The sequence below is a fragment of the Purpureocillium takamizusanense genome, chromosome 13 (genome assembly GCF_022605165.1).
Source record: "Purpureocillium takamizusanense chromosome 13, complete sequence".
In the NCBI taxonomy this organism is placed as follows: domain Eukaryota; kingdom Fungi; phylum Ascomycota; class Sordariomycetes; order Hypocreales; family Ophiocordycipitaceae; genus Purpureocillium; species Purpureocillium takamizusanense.
In genome coordinates this window covers 515,489-529,041 of record NC_063080.1, presented here as the reverse complement: position 1 = coordinate 529,041, position 13,553 = coordinate 515,489, and the positions used below count along the sequence as shown (strand labels likewise).

The 13,553-nt window shown below is 54.4% G+C and overlaps 5 protein-coding genes across 5 annotated transcripts; 1 reads left to right on the top strand and 4 right to left on the bottom strand.

Moving 5' to 3' along the window:
• Window positions 1-345: 345 nt before the first annotated feature.
• On the top strand, window positions 346-2,389 carry JDV02_010688 (uncharacterized protein; the record flags this gene model as incomplete). Its single annotated transcript, XM_047992442.1, has 5 exons — window positions 346-656; window positions 720-977; window positions 1,032-1,475; window positions 1,532-1,755; window positions 1,809-2,389. The coding sequence occupies exons 1-5, from the start codon at window positions 430-432 to the stop codon at window positions 2,387-2,389; spliced, it is 1,734 nt and encodes a 577-aa protein (XP_047848456.1). The 5' UTR covers window positions 346-429.
• Window positions 2,390-3,281: 892 nt separating this feature from the next.
• On the bottom strand, window positions 3,282-4,307 carry JDV02_010687 (uncharacterized protein; the record flags this gene model as incomplete). Its single annotated transcript, XM_047992441.1, has 3 exons — window positions 3,282-3,500; window positions 3,824-4,008; window positions 4,091-4,307. 3 exons carry the CDS (start codon window positions 4,305-4,307, stop codon window positions 3,282-3,284), a joined length of 621 nt encoding a protein of 206 aa, XP_047848455.1.
• Window positions 4,308-6,105: 1,798 nt separating this feature from the next.
• JDV02_010686 (uncharacterized protein) lies at window positions 6,106-6,432 on the bottom strand (the record flags this gene model as incomplete). The annotated part of the gene is made up of 2 exons (XM_047992440.1): window positions 6,106-6,153; window positions 6,217-6,432. The coding sequence occupies 2 exons, from the start codon at window positions 6,430-6,432 to the stop codon at window positions 6,106-6,108; spliced, it is 264 nt and encodes an 87-aa protein (XP_047848454.1).
• Window positions 6,433-8,408: 1,976 nt separating this feature from the next.
• JDV02_010685 (uncharacterized protein) lies at window positions 8,409-9,206 on the bottom strand. Its single transcript, XM_047992439.1, has one exon. The coding sequence runs from the start codon at window positions 9,104-9,106 to the stop codon at window positions 8,465-8,467; it is 642 nt and encodes a 213-aa protein (XP_047848453.1). The 5' UTR covers window positions 9,107-9,206; the 3' UTR covers window positions 8,409-8,464.
• Window positions 9,207-11,058: 1,852 nt separating this feature from the next.
• JDV02_010684 (Mannan endo-1,6-alpha-mannosidase) lies at window positions 11,059-13,077 on the bottom strand. Its single transcript, XM_047992438.1, has 3 exons — window positions 12,733-13,077; window positions 12,564-12,643; window positions 11,059-12,502 (listed from the first exon to the last, which is right to left on the bottom strand). Exons 1-3 carry the CDS (start codon window positions 12,818-12,820, stop codon window positions 11,276-11,278), a joined length of 1,395 nt encoding a protein of 464 aa, XP_047848452.1. The 5' UTR covers window positions 12,821-13,077; the 3' UTR covers window positions 11,059-11,275.
• Window positions 13,078-13,553: the final 476 nt, after the last annotated feature.

Here is a 13,553-nt window from a genome sequence, read left to right as displayed (position 1 = left end):
CCGAACATGGTACTAATTGCATGGAATGCCACAGCATCTCGTTTCAGAAGAGCGCTTAAGTGATTGCTCATCGCAGTTTTTGTTATTGTGACTCGACGCGTAGGTGATGAATGCCCGCCGCGGATCAAAGAAGAATTACTTCGTATTCAGCCCAGGGTACCCATTTTCCACTAGAACAGTTGAAGCTTTCCCCGCTCGTCAGGTCGGGCTTATTATTAGCACGTTGTCGGCAACAGACTTGCCTTTCTTCAAACAGCTAGGTCAGATCGCGTCACGTAGATTATCACGTGTCATCACGACATTTCTTATCACCTAGGGCGATAGGGCAATGCATATCTGCTTTACCTTGTGAAATACAAGTGGCCTTCTATACCTCGTGACTGCTTCAGTCATGGCCACGGAAATACGGTGTTTTACGCATCCAGAAGCATGCCCCCTCTACGATCAGCGAGGGCTTCCAAAGCGTGTGATCTCTGCCACAAGTACAAGACGAGGTGTTACGTGCCGCAAGTCAGTGGTGGCACCTGTCTCCGCTGTGAGACACTTTCCCAACCATGCTCGCTACAGCGGTCGCCGCATATACGGCCAATCTATGAGCCTCATTCAGATTTGCGTAGTCCAGCAGCCGCGCGAAACGATGGTTCCGTATCCGAAAGGTAAGGAATAGGCGCACACCCCGACCATGAGAAGGCCTTGCGACTTATTGCGATCCAGCACAGGCTTGCGCGTCTTGAGACAGCAATGCAGACTGTCGTTCAGCGTCTCGATGCCAATTTCGGGAGGCTGACTTTGACAAACACTCCCTCGGCGGAATCTCCGGAGCGCAATCGTGCCCCTGTTTTGCTGATTCGAGACGCCGCGGCTGACGCTGGGCTTACTACCTCTCAGTCCCATGACGACGGCATTGAAGTCTCGGAGCCAGACATCATTGCCAGTGGACTGATGACAGCGACAATGGCCAACTCTCTCATCCAAATGTCAGTGCGCGGACCTTAAAGCCTCACTTGGCTCACCTAACTTACGACACGCAGGTTCCATGAGCATTATGGTCGCTGGGTCAGATTCTCGCAGGACCTCCCCACTGTCATGCTCCAATTGCAGACCAAGCGAGCCCGCTTGCTGCTCTACAGCGTCTTGCTCATTGCCGTGCGGCATATAACGCAAGATCTTGCCGATCACTTGGCCCCGAAGCTCTTCCAAGAAGTCATGAAGCTGCTACAAAAGGCGATGCTCGTGGCGGATCAGCCCATAGAGTTTTTCCAAGCCGTCGTGATTCTGAGCCTCTGGTCATCGACTATCGGGCAACGACCTCTGAGTATTGACAGTTGGCTTCTCACCAGCCATGCTTTCATGCAAGCAACAGCGAGCCCTACTTTTGCGCGCATTCTTCAGCCCTCGTATAAGCGAGCCTCATCACAAGAAGGCGACTTGGACGTCATATATCTTTGGAACCATCTTTGCGTTGCGCACTTGCAGTACGTTTTAACATTCAGTTACTTTTCTATGGGTACCGTCGATCTAATGCTCGCAGGTACTGCGTGGTGCTCCAACGACAGTCGTTTCTCAATCAGGCTCAGATCGACCAATGTCTGCGGATGGCTGAAGGGGACGATGCCACCAATTATGAGGCTCGGATGGTTGCAGAAGTGCAGCTATATTGGTTCATCTATCAAGAGTCCTGCAACAGTCAGCCAGTTACCACAGGTGCCAACACCATGCTACAGACTTGGAAACAACGCTGGTCTGCGTTATTTGGTGAGTATCATATGGGAGAATTTGTAGACACCTTCAAGAAGCTGACTACTCAGGTCAACAACGATCTCAGTTTTTGCAGATGGGCTTTTACTTTGGACAGCTGCTGACGAGTCATCAAGCCTTGTGCAGCACCTCCACAAGCTCCAAGAGTTCGATACTTGCGGAGATGGTTTACCTCTCCAAGACGATCATCAACCTGGCCATAGAAACGGCAGACGAACGGACGCGCCACCTCACGGATCACATATATCACATCTTGACCTTCTCAGCCCTCACGCTCACTCAAATCCTTCATACATATGATTCAAACCTCCAAATGGCGGGGCATGATGTTGTCGCACTTGATCGGCTAGTCATTAAGCTTGCGAGTTGGTTGAAGTCGATTGGCCTACGGTGCCACATCTCCTACATGTTTAGCCAGACGCTTACGATGAAGCTCAAAAAGCTCAGAAGCTGCTCTGGCCCTCATGGCATGGCCGCTGACACGGGGCTCAGGGAGTCTGCAATGGCTATACCGAGCGTAGAAGACGAAACTGAGTCAGACATCGCCTTCCCGTTCCCTGACTTTATAGACTCGGAACTCTTAGGCCTGGTGACAAACACTGACAGCTGGCCCCAATGGGACTCGAACTAGAGCTATGGAACAATACGTACTCAGGCCGATTGTTACTGCAGGTCTGAATATAGCTCCATATAGCCGAAGCAGATGGTGTCAGCAAGAGAGTATCAATTGCAAACGAATCTCCCGCTCCCGCCCAACGAGCTAAGGCTTGCGCCGAAGGGCGCTGGTAGTCGAAGCCTAGATACTATATCGAAAACCCATATCTTGCTCGTCGGTGAGATCTGAATCGAGCGACAAGCCTCGTTCCATTCCCTCCGCGTCGGCCTCTGCTCCACGCTGTGCGGCAAGGGCATCCCGTTTCTTGTTGATACCTGTGACGATGTAGAGGTAGATTAGAAGCAGAATGATGAGACATATCAGGCTAACAATGGACAAGATGCAGCCCTTCACATAACGCGGTGCATCGTGTTGCGTCCAGGCAAGAGGGGACACTAATAAGACAAACATTAGCCACTTATGTGCATGAAGTCAGCTGGTGTATGGGCCTTACCAATAGCTCCAACGCAATAGCTAATGAAGAAACCGACACTGACGATGGATTTCTTGGTGTTTCCTTTCACGTTGGACGCAACGAGCGCTGTTACGCCACAGAAAGGCGCCGAGACCAAAGACGCAAGCCATGTGGCAACGACAACGGCCCATGCGTTCCCTTGGTGGACTGGGACGGTCAAAAGGACGACGGATCCCGCTAGCTGAATAAGTGAGACAAAAATCGTCGTATAAATTCGGGTGTTTGGGAATATGCGAGGGCCGAGTGCGGCAATCCAGATTCCCACAAAACAGATCACGCCACCTGGTGTTCCGAGAAGCATTGTGCGGTACTTGTCATAGCCGAACCCGTTTATTATCTGAGACGAAAACTGTAGAAGTGGGCCTGCATTAGCTGCCATCCGACATGATACCGTCAAAAGGGCCTCGCCTGATAGCATACCTTGAGAATGGGAGCGGTGAGCATAACGCAAATAGCGAAAGCAAAGTAAAACCAGGTCAGGGGGGACCTGAGTGCCTCCCACATCTGAGCCTTATTGAACTCTGAACGTTCTCTGGTAGACCGGTCGATGGCGAGGCGTCGAGTGGCTAGGTCCCTCTCTCGAGCATTGAGAAACCAAGCAGTGGTTGTGTCCTTTGGCATTAGAAAGATGAAGGCGATTCCCAAGGCCGTTGTGATGGCTCCGCAAACAAGAAAGAGCGCGCGCCAGCTTGCAATGGACATGTGAGAGACGCCAACGGCATACATGAGCAACGGACCCACGATTTGAGAGATTCCGTTCATGGATATCCAAGCGGCAACACGCATGGGATGTTCTTCGCGGCGATACCATAGCGACGTGATGATGACAAGGCTGGGCTCACTGCACCCTCGCTAATCCCGAGAAAGAAACGCGCAGCGGCAAGGCCAGGGAAATTATGGGGTGCGCCGTTGGACATTTCTGCGATTCCCCATACGACTACGGTGGCGCCAATGAAGGTTGCCACGCGGAAACGAGACAGAAGATAGGCGGCGGGATACTCGGAAACAAGTTGCCCGAAGTAGAACAGAGATACCACCCAGGAGAACTGTACGCCATTCAAGGCGCAGTCCTTGCGCAAGCCAAACACGGCGGCGTTGTTGATGGAGTTCTTGTCGACATCTAATCCGTGCGTCGGTCGTTAGCGATCATCCGTCAACCAAGGCGCTCGCATCATCACGAGGCTCTATACTAGTATACGTACACTGAAACAGGTAGACAAAAGCCATGATTGGTAAAATAACCATGTCGATTTTGCGGACCAGCTTCTTTTCCTCTTGTGGATCGATAGCCTGGAACAGTCGCTCGTGTGCTTCGAATCCTTTGAGGTCCTCGTTGAGCTCGATGGCCACCTCTGCGACGGGAGCCAACGGCTGTGGCTCGTCCTGCGCCGCCAGGGTCTCGTTGTGAGTCGTGGGCATTGTTTCGTTCGGGCTGTGTGTAGACGCTGCGATGGTCAGGCGATGGTCCCCGGAAGGCGTTTCAAACTTCGAGGGCTCGCCAGAAAGAGGACGACCGGGAACTTATAATTGAGCGAGGCCGTTGGGCGAAGCAAGCGCAGTTGTGGTAGGCTTGTATAATCGTAGCAACTGCTCAGACCACCTCGCCTGACGCCGGTTAATTCACAGCCTCCGGCTATGCACATCGGCACTGGCCCGCTTCTACCTACTCCTCATAATTGCTCGATTGTTTAGTGAAGATGTTCTCCCATACTGTGCGCAACCTTTTGTAGCCCAGACCGGCGGTGTGCATGTCGCAGCACTGCATGAAATGACTACGCGCTCTGCAATCCGATGCTGCTCAGTAGCTCCATGTTTTTAGTCGGCTAATACATGGCAGAGACATCTCAAGGTACAAAGGACGGGTGCTTGTTTGCTGTCACGGCCACTTGGCAAACGTTGGTGCAGGGGAGTGCAGCATTGGATCATGATGACTCCTCTGGCGGATTGGAGCAGCAGCACCCAACACGAATGCCAACGCTTGGCATGGATGGCCCGAGACCAGGCGCATCTGCAGCAGCGTTATTAAGGTACAGTAATACACGCCATGAGCCAATGTCAGGCTCAGTCTCGCAGACATGACGGACGCTGTGGGCCTTTAGCACGGTCGTGGCAACTGAGGGCCCCCGTCACAGACGTGAATAACAGCAGCGCTTGCCAGAAAATGTGCCACCCCCTCACTCACTGTAATAACGATTCCTTGGCGCCCTGTTGACTTCGTTGTCTTCGCGGTCCGGCAGCCATGGTCCGTTGTTGCCCAGCCAGGCTGACCATGGAATCTAGAGCCTGACGGAACACCGGGGCCGGGAATCCAACGAATCGCCAAGTGCGACGGCCAACAAGTCGTTGGAGCCCACCAGTAGGAGCATGTCCACTCCATCAACGGCGGCAGTGTCCTCCTACAGTGTATGACAACCTGGCTCTCAACCATGACAATGACTGACGATGCGGACGTGTTGCTCTCCTCTATCATTGTTGTTGCCCTAGTGGGCTCGAGGGAGAAGCCTGCTAGCTATCTCGTCATATAGAGATAAGCCAATGGGCGGAAAGTTGGGGATCGAAACGGCTGCTTTTGCTTCGCCGTAATCATTTTCTTCATTCGTTCGCTTTGGCCTTTCTTTGATCTCACCCTCGTTGTCGATGTGCGGAAAACACTGCCCCTCCGTACAGGACATACCTTTTGCACGTAGCCATTGTTGCATTGGTGTGCCTCACGAACAAACGGTGGCAATCCCATCCACTGGTAGGCATAGCTGAGGCTGGTCGCGTTCTCGATCGACAAGGTCGAATTGCTCTACATCGATAAAACATCTTCCTATTCACCCCTGATTCTGCCTTGCCAATTGGACAAAATCTTGAGTGTCAGATATCTGCTAAACAGTCGCGCAACAGGAACACCCGGAGGGGGTGATTACGGAATGAGTTAACGTGTCGATCAACGTAGCTGTATGGTTGCCCTCCCGAGGCAGCACTTGAGGTATCAGCATCCGCTTTGAGTAGACAGATACACCGATACGAAACAAGAAACGGACGAATGGTATTAATTAAATACGTATAGGGAAGAGTTAGACCACTATTTATCGCGCTCACAGCTAAAGCCTCGTTGACGCTTGCCTAAAGCTGCGCCTCACTTGATCGTAAGAACTGAAGCGGCTGACTATGCGCTCGGAGCAACCACGTGCACATTAATGTGAGCATCTGATAAGCATATAGCCATAGACTACAGAAAATCCAAATTTTGGCAGCTGAAAACGATCGCACCGTTGCCCTTTGTGCAAGTTAGCGATGAAGGCTCCGTCTTGAATTCACCGCGAAGGTGGAAGAGTCTTACCGAGGTGGCTCCGTTGTCGCAGCAGTAGCTGTCCCCGCCACAGGGCCCTCCCAGAAGGTTGAGAAGGCAGCTGAGAGGGCCGTTGCAGCATACAACGTTTTTTCCGGACTGGTTGCAGTTGTCGCGGGCCCTGATCTCGCGAGCGGTGACCTCGGTAGGGGAGGCGGCGGCGGCTGCTCCCAGGGCCAGGGCCGAGATAAAGGCGGAGAATCTCATGGCGGAATGCGGTTGTGACGGCTGCGTAGCGTCTTAAGATGAGAGTAGGCCCCGGCGTATATGAAGTAAGAGGATGAAGAGAATGAAGTAGGTCGTCCACTAAATGCGTTGTGCCATCGCCTCCAGTGGGAATGCGAGGCCTACTTATAGACGCTCAGATCACCTCAGTCATAGCACTGCCTCGCCTGAAGATCTAGACAAGAGTATCGGAACATCGTAAAGGCAAAAGCCTAAAGCGCTATTGCCAAAGACGTAGAACGCTGGACGTCGGATCGCCTGTGAGTAGTGTATCGTCAAGTCCCGTGTGATCCGACGCGACCCAGTCGACTGGATACTGGCAAGAAACCATGATGCCACCGTGGTTCATTTCTTCTTGGCCTTTCGCAGCACCTCAATGTGATGGCGTCAAACATTCCGAGAGCCTGGGATGAATCCGACGCTGAGAGTTCTTTCCGCTTTGTGTTGACCCGAGATGTGTGGTCTTGGAGTCTGCCGTCGGCCCCGACTCCCTACCAGAGTTGGCGGTCGACTCGACTTGAGAGCTTTGTGAGTGGTCAATTGGCCGCCCTACCAGTAGACGAGCGGCCCATGCGGGTAGGGAGTGTAAGTTCTTTAGGGTCAATTATTGCCTACGATTGAGCGGCAGCAAAGGCAATTGAGCTTGCCTGTGGCGGTAAGCGCAGGCCATTTCCATCGCCTGCTTCCCGATCCCGTAACAAAGATGAGTTATTACGACGGGTTCGGCAAGGCGGGAAGTTGAGTGCCGCACCGCATTCCAGAAGCATCAAATCGCCACTGCCCCCGAGGCACCGCAATACCTTCGGGGGACCGGGATGCATTTCGCAAAATATGAGGGCCAGAGTCGGGTCGCATTATATCGCCCGGCAGGTCATCTTCACGATTCCGTTGACCCTCTTATTAGCTAGCGTTGCATAATGAGAGCCGACGTTCTGACAGATGGCTTGTGGCTTGTCAATCAAGGAACTTCATCTAGGAAGGACAGAGTCACAGGACTCAGAACGGAGATGCCCCGGAGCCGACCGGCCGAAGTGGCGGCGGGCCAGCCATAACTTTAAGTCTTGCGTCCCGCTCATGTGTGTAAACCGGCGGGGCGCGTCAACCCCGGGTTGTCTTCTAGCCGGACCACATCCGGTCTATTTGCTCTGTCCAAGTGGTTCTACATGTCGTTGCAGTGGCGTTAAACGCAAGTCGTTGCAACGTTAACTCGACTGCTTTTGGTGCGGGAGCTCCCCATCAAAGATGTCAGTGAAACACAAACCCCAAACGTTGCGGAGCTCGTTCGCCAGAACGCAGTGCCTATTGGGCGCATCTCCGTTAAGCTTCCGGGTGGCGCACGGCAGGGGTCCTTGGGCTGACCGGAGCTTGATCGGTGTGCTACTACTGCTCAGTGCTCACAGAGGTATGTACGCAAGTAGGGCAGCGAGAGACAAAAAAGATGGGGCGGCAGCTCTTACACTTGGGGACTTGGGAGAATACAGGGTGCGAGCCAGCCAATGGGCGAGTCCGGAGTGTGGTGTTTGCCTCCTCGCTTGACGTTTGACGTTCACGCCCTACCTAGCTATGCTACAGCTTACGAGACGGCTGCGTCTTTGACTCGGCGTGGCTGATCTGGAAGATCGGGGCTTGCGAGCAAAACCTCTGCTGCGGCGAACCATCACCTACAGCGAGCTACTACAGTCGCGCGGCGTGTCCCCTTGAGCGAGGCAGGCATGCACCAGCAGACCACGATGCACGTTTTCGTCCCATTGACGGTGGGTGCAGCAGACGCTACCCGCCACGGTATCGCAGAGAGTTCTCCGTATTACACCAAGTGAAAGAGGTTCCAAGTCTATTAAGTGGAATCGAAAGTAGATAGGGAGACAAATATTAGCGCGATAATTAAGTCGGTATATGCCAATGTGCTCTCCCTCCGTGGATGAGAATGGCATCAATCGCCCCCTCTCCCCCTCCTCCGAAGGCCATTAGGCAATAACACCCCATCTGCGGACCACGTCTCGTCTCGCATCTATGATTACAAGAAAGCAGCCACGCCGCAGAGGAAAATCAGACCCACAGCAGGGTACATCTTGGAGCTACCCGCCGTGACGAGGGGCGTAGACGCCGAGCCCGTGGTTGTTGGCGCGGCCGTCTGGGCAGTAGTGGGAGAGGCCGTCTTGGTGGGTGCGGCGGTCGAGGTCGTGGCCGCCTCGGAGCTGGAGGCGGCACTGCTGCTGCTGCTCATGGAACTGCTCGGCGAGCAAGCAGCCTTGCATGCCTCAAAGTCGGAGACGCACGTCGAGATGTTGGCCCCGGGCTTGACTCGGCATTCGTTCTCGGCCGTCTGGCACTTGGTCACGCACTGGTCGCCACCACCAGACGACGACGACGTAGGAGCGGTGGTCTGGGTGGTGAGAGTGGTGCTGACGTCGGGGACCTTGGTGGGCGAGGTGACGGCCGCAGACGAGTTGGTGTCGGGCCGGCAGGCGGTTTTGCATCTCGCGAGCTCCGAGTTGCAGGTCGAAATATTGGCGCCGGGCATGGTGCGGCACGCGTTATCTGACGTCTCGCAGATCTTCTGGCACTGGCTGTCGATGAGGGCGACGCCAGGGTCGGTCGCGGCCTGCACGGACAAGACCATGCCAGCAAGGACGGCGGCAGTGTACGAGTACTTCATCTTGGCTGCTTTGTTTTGTTTGTTTGGGCTTAGGCGAGGGTATTGGTATTGACTTTGAAGATGAACAATATGATGGACAGCTTTGTTGAGGATCAAGACGAACCAGGGGAGAGCCAGCCCATCAAGTGCCATCGATCATGCCCTCCCTCTTATAGAGGCATAGTCGGCCAAGCACAGCATGCATTCTAAATTAGTTATGGATGTACTAGACGACATGTCGATTGTGAACGAAAACAGATTAAATGCCATGTCTTGTTGTCAATTCGCAAACGTGACCTGTTAGTAGGACTGCCTGCGAGGCCCCCGTCTACACCACAACAGGCGGATCGTCGGGCCTAAAAACCAGCGACACCACCAACGCCGGGCGTCTAGGCGACTGCAGACGGCTCCTGCAGGCTTCTTTTCTCTCTTGGTATGTCCGCTCGCTGCAAACAATAGCAGCCGAGGCGACGAGCCGAGCGACCACCTTGTTGCTGTCTCGGTGAGGAATGCTCGTTACCACGGGAGGCCCACCAACGCCGCTCCTCGCGCAGTTGAGATTGGGCAATCCCTGAAGGAGTGGTGAGACAGGACCATGAATGCGGGCAGCCTAGCCCAGTCTCCGGGAGCAACAGGCTTTAGACCGTCGTTGCGACGAAGCGATTACGTTGCGCATCTCGCATCTGGGCAGATCGTCGAGTTGCGCGCGGTCGCTTGCCATGTTCGCGATTCAACAGTGTCATTCTTCCATGTCGTAGTTGGGGAAAGAAAGCACGATGAGGCCGAAAAGCTGCGCAAGACCGTGGCATGGAGACGATTATAGTGCCAACACTAAGCAAACAGGGGAAAGCGACGCCAAGTCTGGTGAAAGCCCGCCATCGTACAGAACAACAATGTGCTCTTCCAACGTCATCGTGCCAACATCTGCGGCGTCAAGCCTGCAGGACTCGGAGAGGCCATTGCGTTTAGACGAAAGCTCCCTCATGTCCGTACAGGCATACGCTGGGCCTTCCGAATAGCTGTCATGCGCTAGACGCCAGCAGCGTCCGGGACCTTGTGCGACACACCGGGCCCTGGACAGGGCCCGTCTGAGAGAGATCAAGTGAGTGCGGGGGCCGATGGGGATCGATCCAAAGGTGCTGCGTTCTGGCAGCGACGGCATTTCGCATTTTACACAACTGTACACTCGGTCTGTGGTCGACCTATTCCTCATTCTGATATTCTCAAAGACACTCAAACAAATAGGCTACCAGAGAGAGACATGATGAGTTATTTCGTTCGGGGCAGGGAAATGAGTAAACCCGCCACTTCCCACCCTACACACCAGACGACTCCTTGGGCAACGTTGAAGTGGAACGTCGCAGGCAACACGTTGGAGACAAGGTAGCGTTATTACCATCCCACCGTTTCTGCACTCTTGTAAAACATTGCGTCATATTTTGAATGCAAAGTTGGCGGGCCCTCTGTCGTGGCCAGCGCGTGTGTTAGCAGCCATACCTAGGGTTGCGGCGTCGTCGATGGAGGACGTAGCCCACGACTCGCCACCGTATCAGGGTCACGGCGCAGTCTCCGCGACTGAAGACGGAACAGCCTGCCAGATTGTCTCAGCCAACCAACCGATGTGGAACCCGCTCCGACTGGATCCTCTTCCCGACGGTCTGGAGCATGACGAGCGCCACAAAAGTTGATCATGGGGAAAGGCAGACCAGAACAGACCCGAGAGCGAGGACCTAATGCGGAACTCCAACCGTTGGGTTCACGAAGAGCTTCAGCCAAGACCGTTGGAGTGTGACGTCATTGAGGAAGCGAGTACTTTGCAACAGCTAAGCATTCACTAATAAGCACGAGGCCAAGTCAACAAAGTTTCCCTGGCAAAGCCACGATCCCTTGATAGTTTGCGCTTCTAGAGCTGCAACGGTAGCAATTCCGTTCGCAACTTGGGTGCACAAGGTGTCAAACCCCTTCATCTCTCTCTCTACACATGCACTCGGCCACGCTAAGTAGGTGACATCTTTATATGTTCAAATGCATTCTATACTTGCTTGGTCCAGTCTATAATTGCTTGGAAATGTAGTTGCTTCCAATGAACAACCTGCATTTCATGTCGTGTATGCGTTCAGGTTTCCAACCGTGACTCATGTATGCCGCTCAGATGTGCACAACTCCCCACGCGGGATGGGAGACTAACCATCAGAGAATCAGCAGCAAGGCTGGCAAGCTCATGAGCATCAGGCCGAAAGATGCGCTTGCGACACTGGCACTGTCTTCCGTCTCCGTCGGCTGAGGTTTGCCAGTCTTCGTTGGCCCATCGTGCCCAGTCTTGCTGGCACCACCAAGAGCTACCCACTTGGTATCGCGGACGACCTTGATCTTGTCACCTTTGAGCGGAGGGTCGACGTCGTCTATAAGAAGGCCTTGGATTGTCTCCAGCGCGCACATCTGCTGACCCAACCCCGTGACGCCGTCAAAGCCATGGACGTACCATCGCTGGCCACAGGAATGGCCATCCACGCCGCCCGAACATGAGACCGCCGCTGCCTTGGCCGAGGGAAACAGCAGCTTCTCGACACCATCTCGCAAAGATGGCACGAGTTTCACGCTCTGCCACATGAAGCGACTCAGGTAGCCTTTAAAGGTCGTCATGTCGGCGGTGCAGGCGTTGACCGTCTCACAAGCGGCTTCGTACATGACGGTGGAGTTCTCAAAGGGCGAAAAGAACCACCCGGCCCCCTTGAGGAGGTTCTCCGCTCGCGTCGTCCAGACACGATCGCCAGTGTGGTCTGCCAGTATGGCCGCGCCGTAGAGATAGATGCCGCTCGTATACGTAAACGAGTGATAGTTGGTCTCGCTGCAGTTCTTGCGAGAGTCTGCCCCGTCGTAGACGTGGAATTTGTCTGGGTCGATGAAGCCAACGCCAGCGGACCAGTTCCACACACGAGTCGCCCATTCGAGGTACGTGTCGTTGTTCGTCGCGCGGGCCATGCGCGCCGCCAGCTGGAAAAGGCCGCCGTTGCTGACCGAGTTCTTATAGTGCATGCCGTTTGGGTTGGATGGGTAAATCTGCCACTGAAGACCACCGGCACAGGTCGACGGGTCCCATCGAGAGACGAGGGCGTTGAAAATGTTGGCCCCGAGATCGAGCCACGACGGCAGCGACTTGTCTGGCTGTGGAAAGTTGCGCTCCGCCGCGGAGAGAACAGCAGATCCCCAGAAGAAAAGATCGTCATTGCCCTCTTCCAGTTCTCGCGCTTTTGGCGTGTAGTCGTGGTTTGCGCCCACGTTCACCGGGGCCAGCAAGGCTTGAAGCACGACATCGTTGTATGTCGGATCGCGGGTGTAGTAGTAGTAGTCCAGCATGGCCCCCCAAAGGGCTCCAGCCACCCACCAGTAGTAGGGATCTTGAACATCACCAACGTCCTGTGGATATTTATTAGCATTCCGTGACTTGACTTGGCGGTAGAGCGAGCAGGCGACGTACGATTTCGTTTTTGGACACGTTGCCCTTGTAGTAGCCCATGGCATCGTGGGCGATGGTGGCGGCCACATTGCGAATCGAGTCTGCTCGCGGCTTCATCAGCCTATGTCCCAACTTCCAACTTCCCTGGTGAACAGGGCTGCTGAACGCGTTTTGGTGGGTACCTACTGACCTGGATTGGTTGTGTTTAACGCATTGGGGGGGACGGGTGCCGTGGCCACTATTGCGGCGGCGACAGTCGTGGCCAACCTCATGACCATATTGTGAGTCGGACCGTCGGTCGAAGGACAGGAGGGAAGCCTTTCTTCGGTTGACTACAGCTGCACTCTCCCAATGGGGATTTCGGTGGTGCGATGTAGACAAAGTTCAAAGCAAGCAGCGATTCAATAGGGTGCGATCGTCGCCGAGGCAGCACCCGCTGGAATGAGCTGGAATGAGAACAATGCTTGATCGAGATGGGGTGGAATGATGAAGTCTCGGGACGGAGACCGACAGGCAGCTCAAGCTCAAGCAGTGCTGAACCGCCTGCATGAATTTTCTTTACATCAAAATGCCCTCCTATTGTATTGCCACCACCCAGTTGCGGGGCTGCTTGACCTCGTATAAGCCCAGAAGGCTCCATGTCTTCCTGACCCGACATGCGATATCGCTCGCCTCATCACAGGGGCGTCGCGCCACCTCGCTTCCTCGAATTACTATCGTAATGTTTTCCGCAGGGGGGCGGCGCCACTCAGCCGTTCCGTCGCGCGTATTGATCTCGACGTGGTGCAGTGGCGGATCGTCCAAGATTATGAGGCCCGGTACTTGCTTCAGCTTCCCCTGGGCATGGCTTCCTGGGCATACATGCGTGCGTGTGTGACTCGTCGAGACCCTTCTTTGCCTCACCTTAATGAGGGATACCTGCCAAAACAGCAAATCAGTTCAATCTCACAACATGAGATTGGCTGTAAGGCAGCCGATGAGGGCAGCAGAAAACCCTCGTGAAATGGCGCA

Excerpts from the sequence above, each read along its gene's own strand:
- JDV02_010684 (XM_047992438.1), bottom strand. The coding sequence starts at position 12,820 with ATGGTCATGAGGTTGGCCACGACTGTCGCCGCCGCAATAGTGGCCACG. Across the intron at positions 12,644-12,732 it reads GTTAAACACAACCAATCCAG|ACTCGATTCGCAATGTGGCC; the intron begins GTCAGTAGGTAC and ends AGCCGCGAGCAG. Across the intron at positions 12,503-12,563 it reads ACGTGTCCAAAAACGAAATC|GACGTTGGTGATGTTCAAGA; the intron begins GTACGTCGCCTG and ends AAATATCCACAG.
- JDV02_010685 (XM_047992439.1), bottom strand. The coding sequence starts at position 9,106 with ATGAAGTACTCGTACACTGCCGCCGTCCTTGCTGGCATGGTCTTGTCC.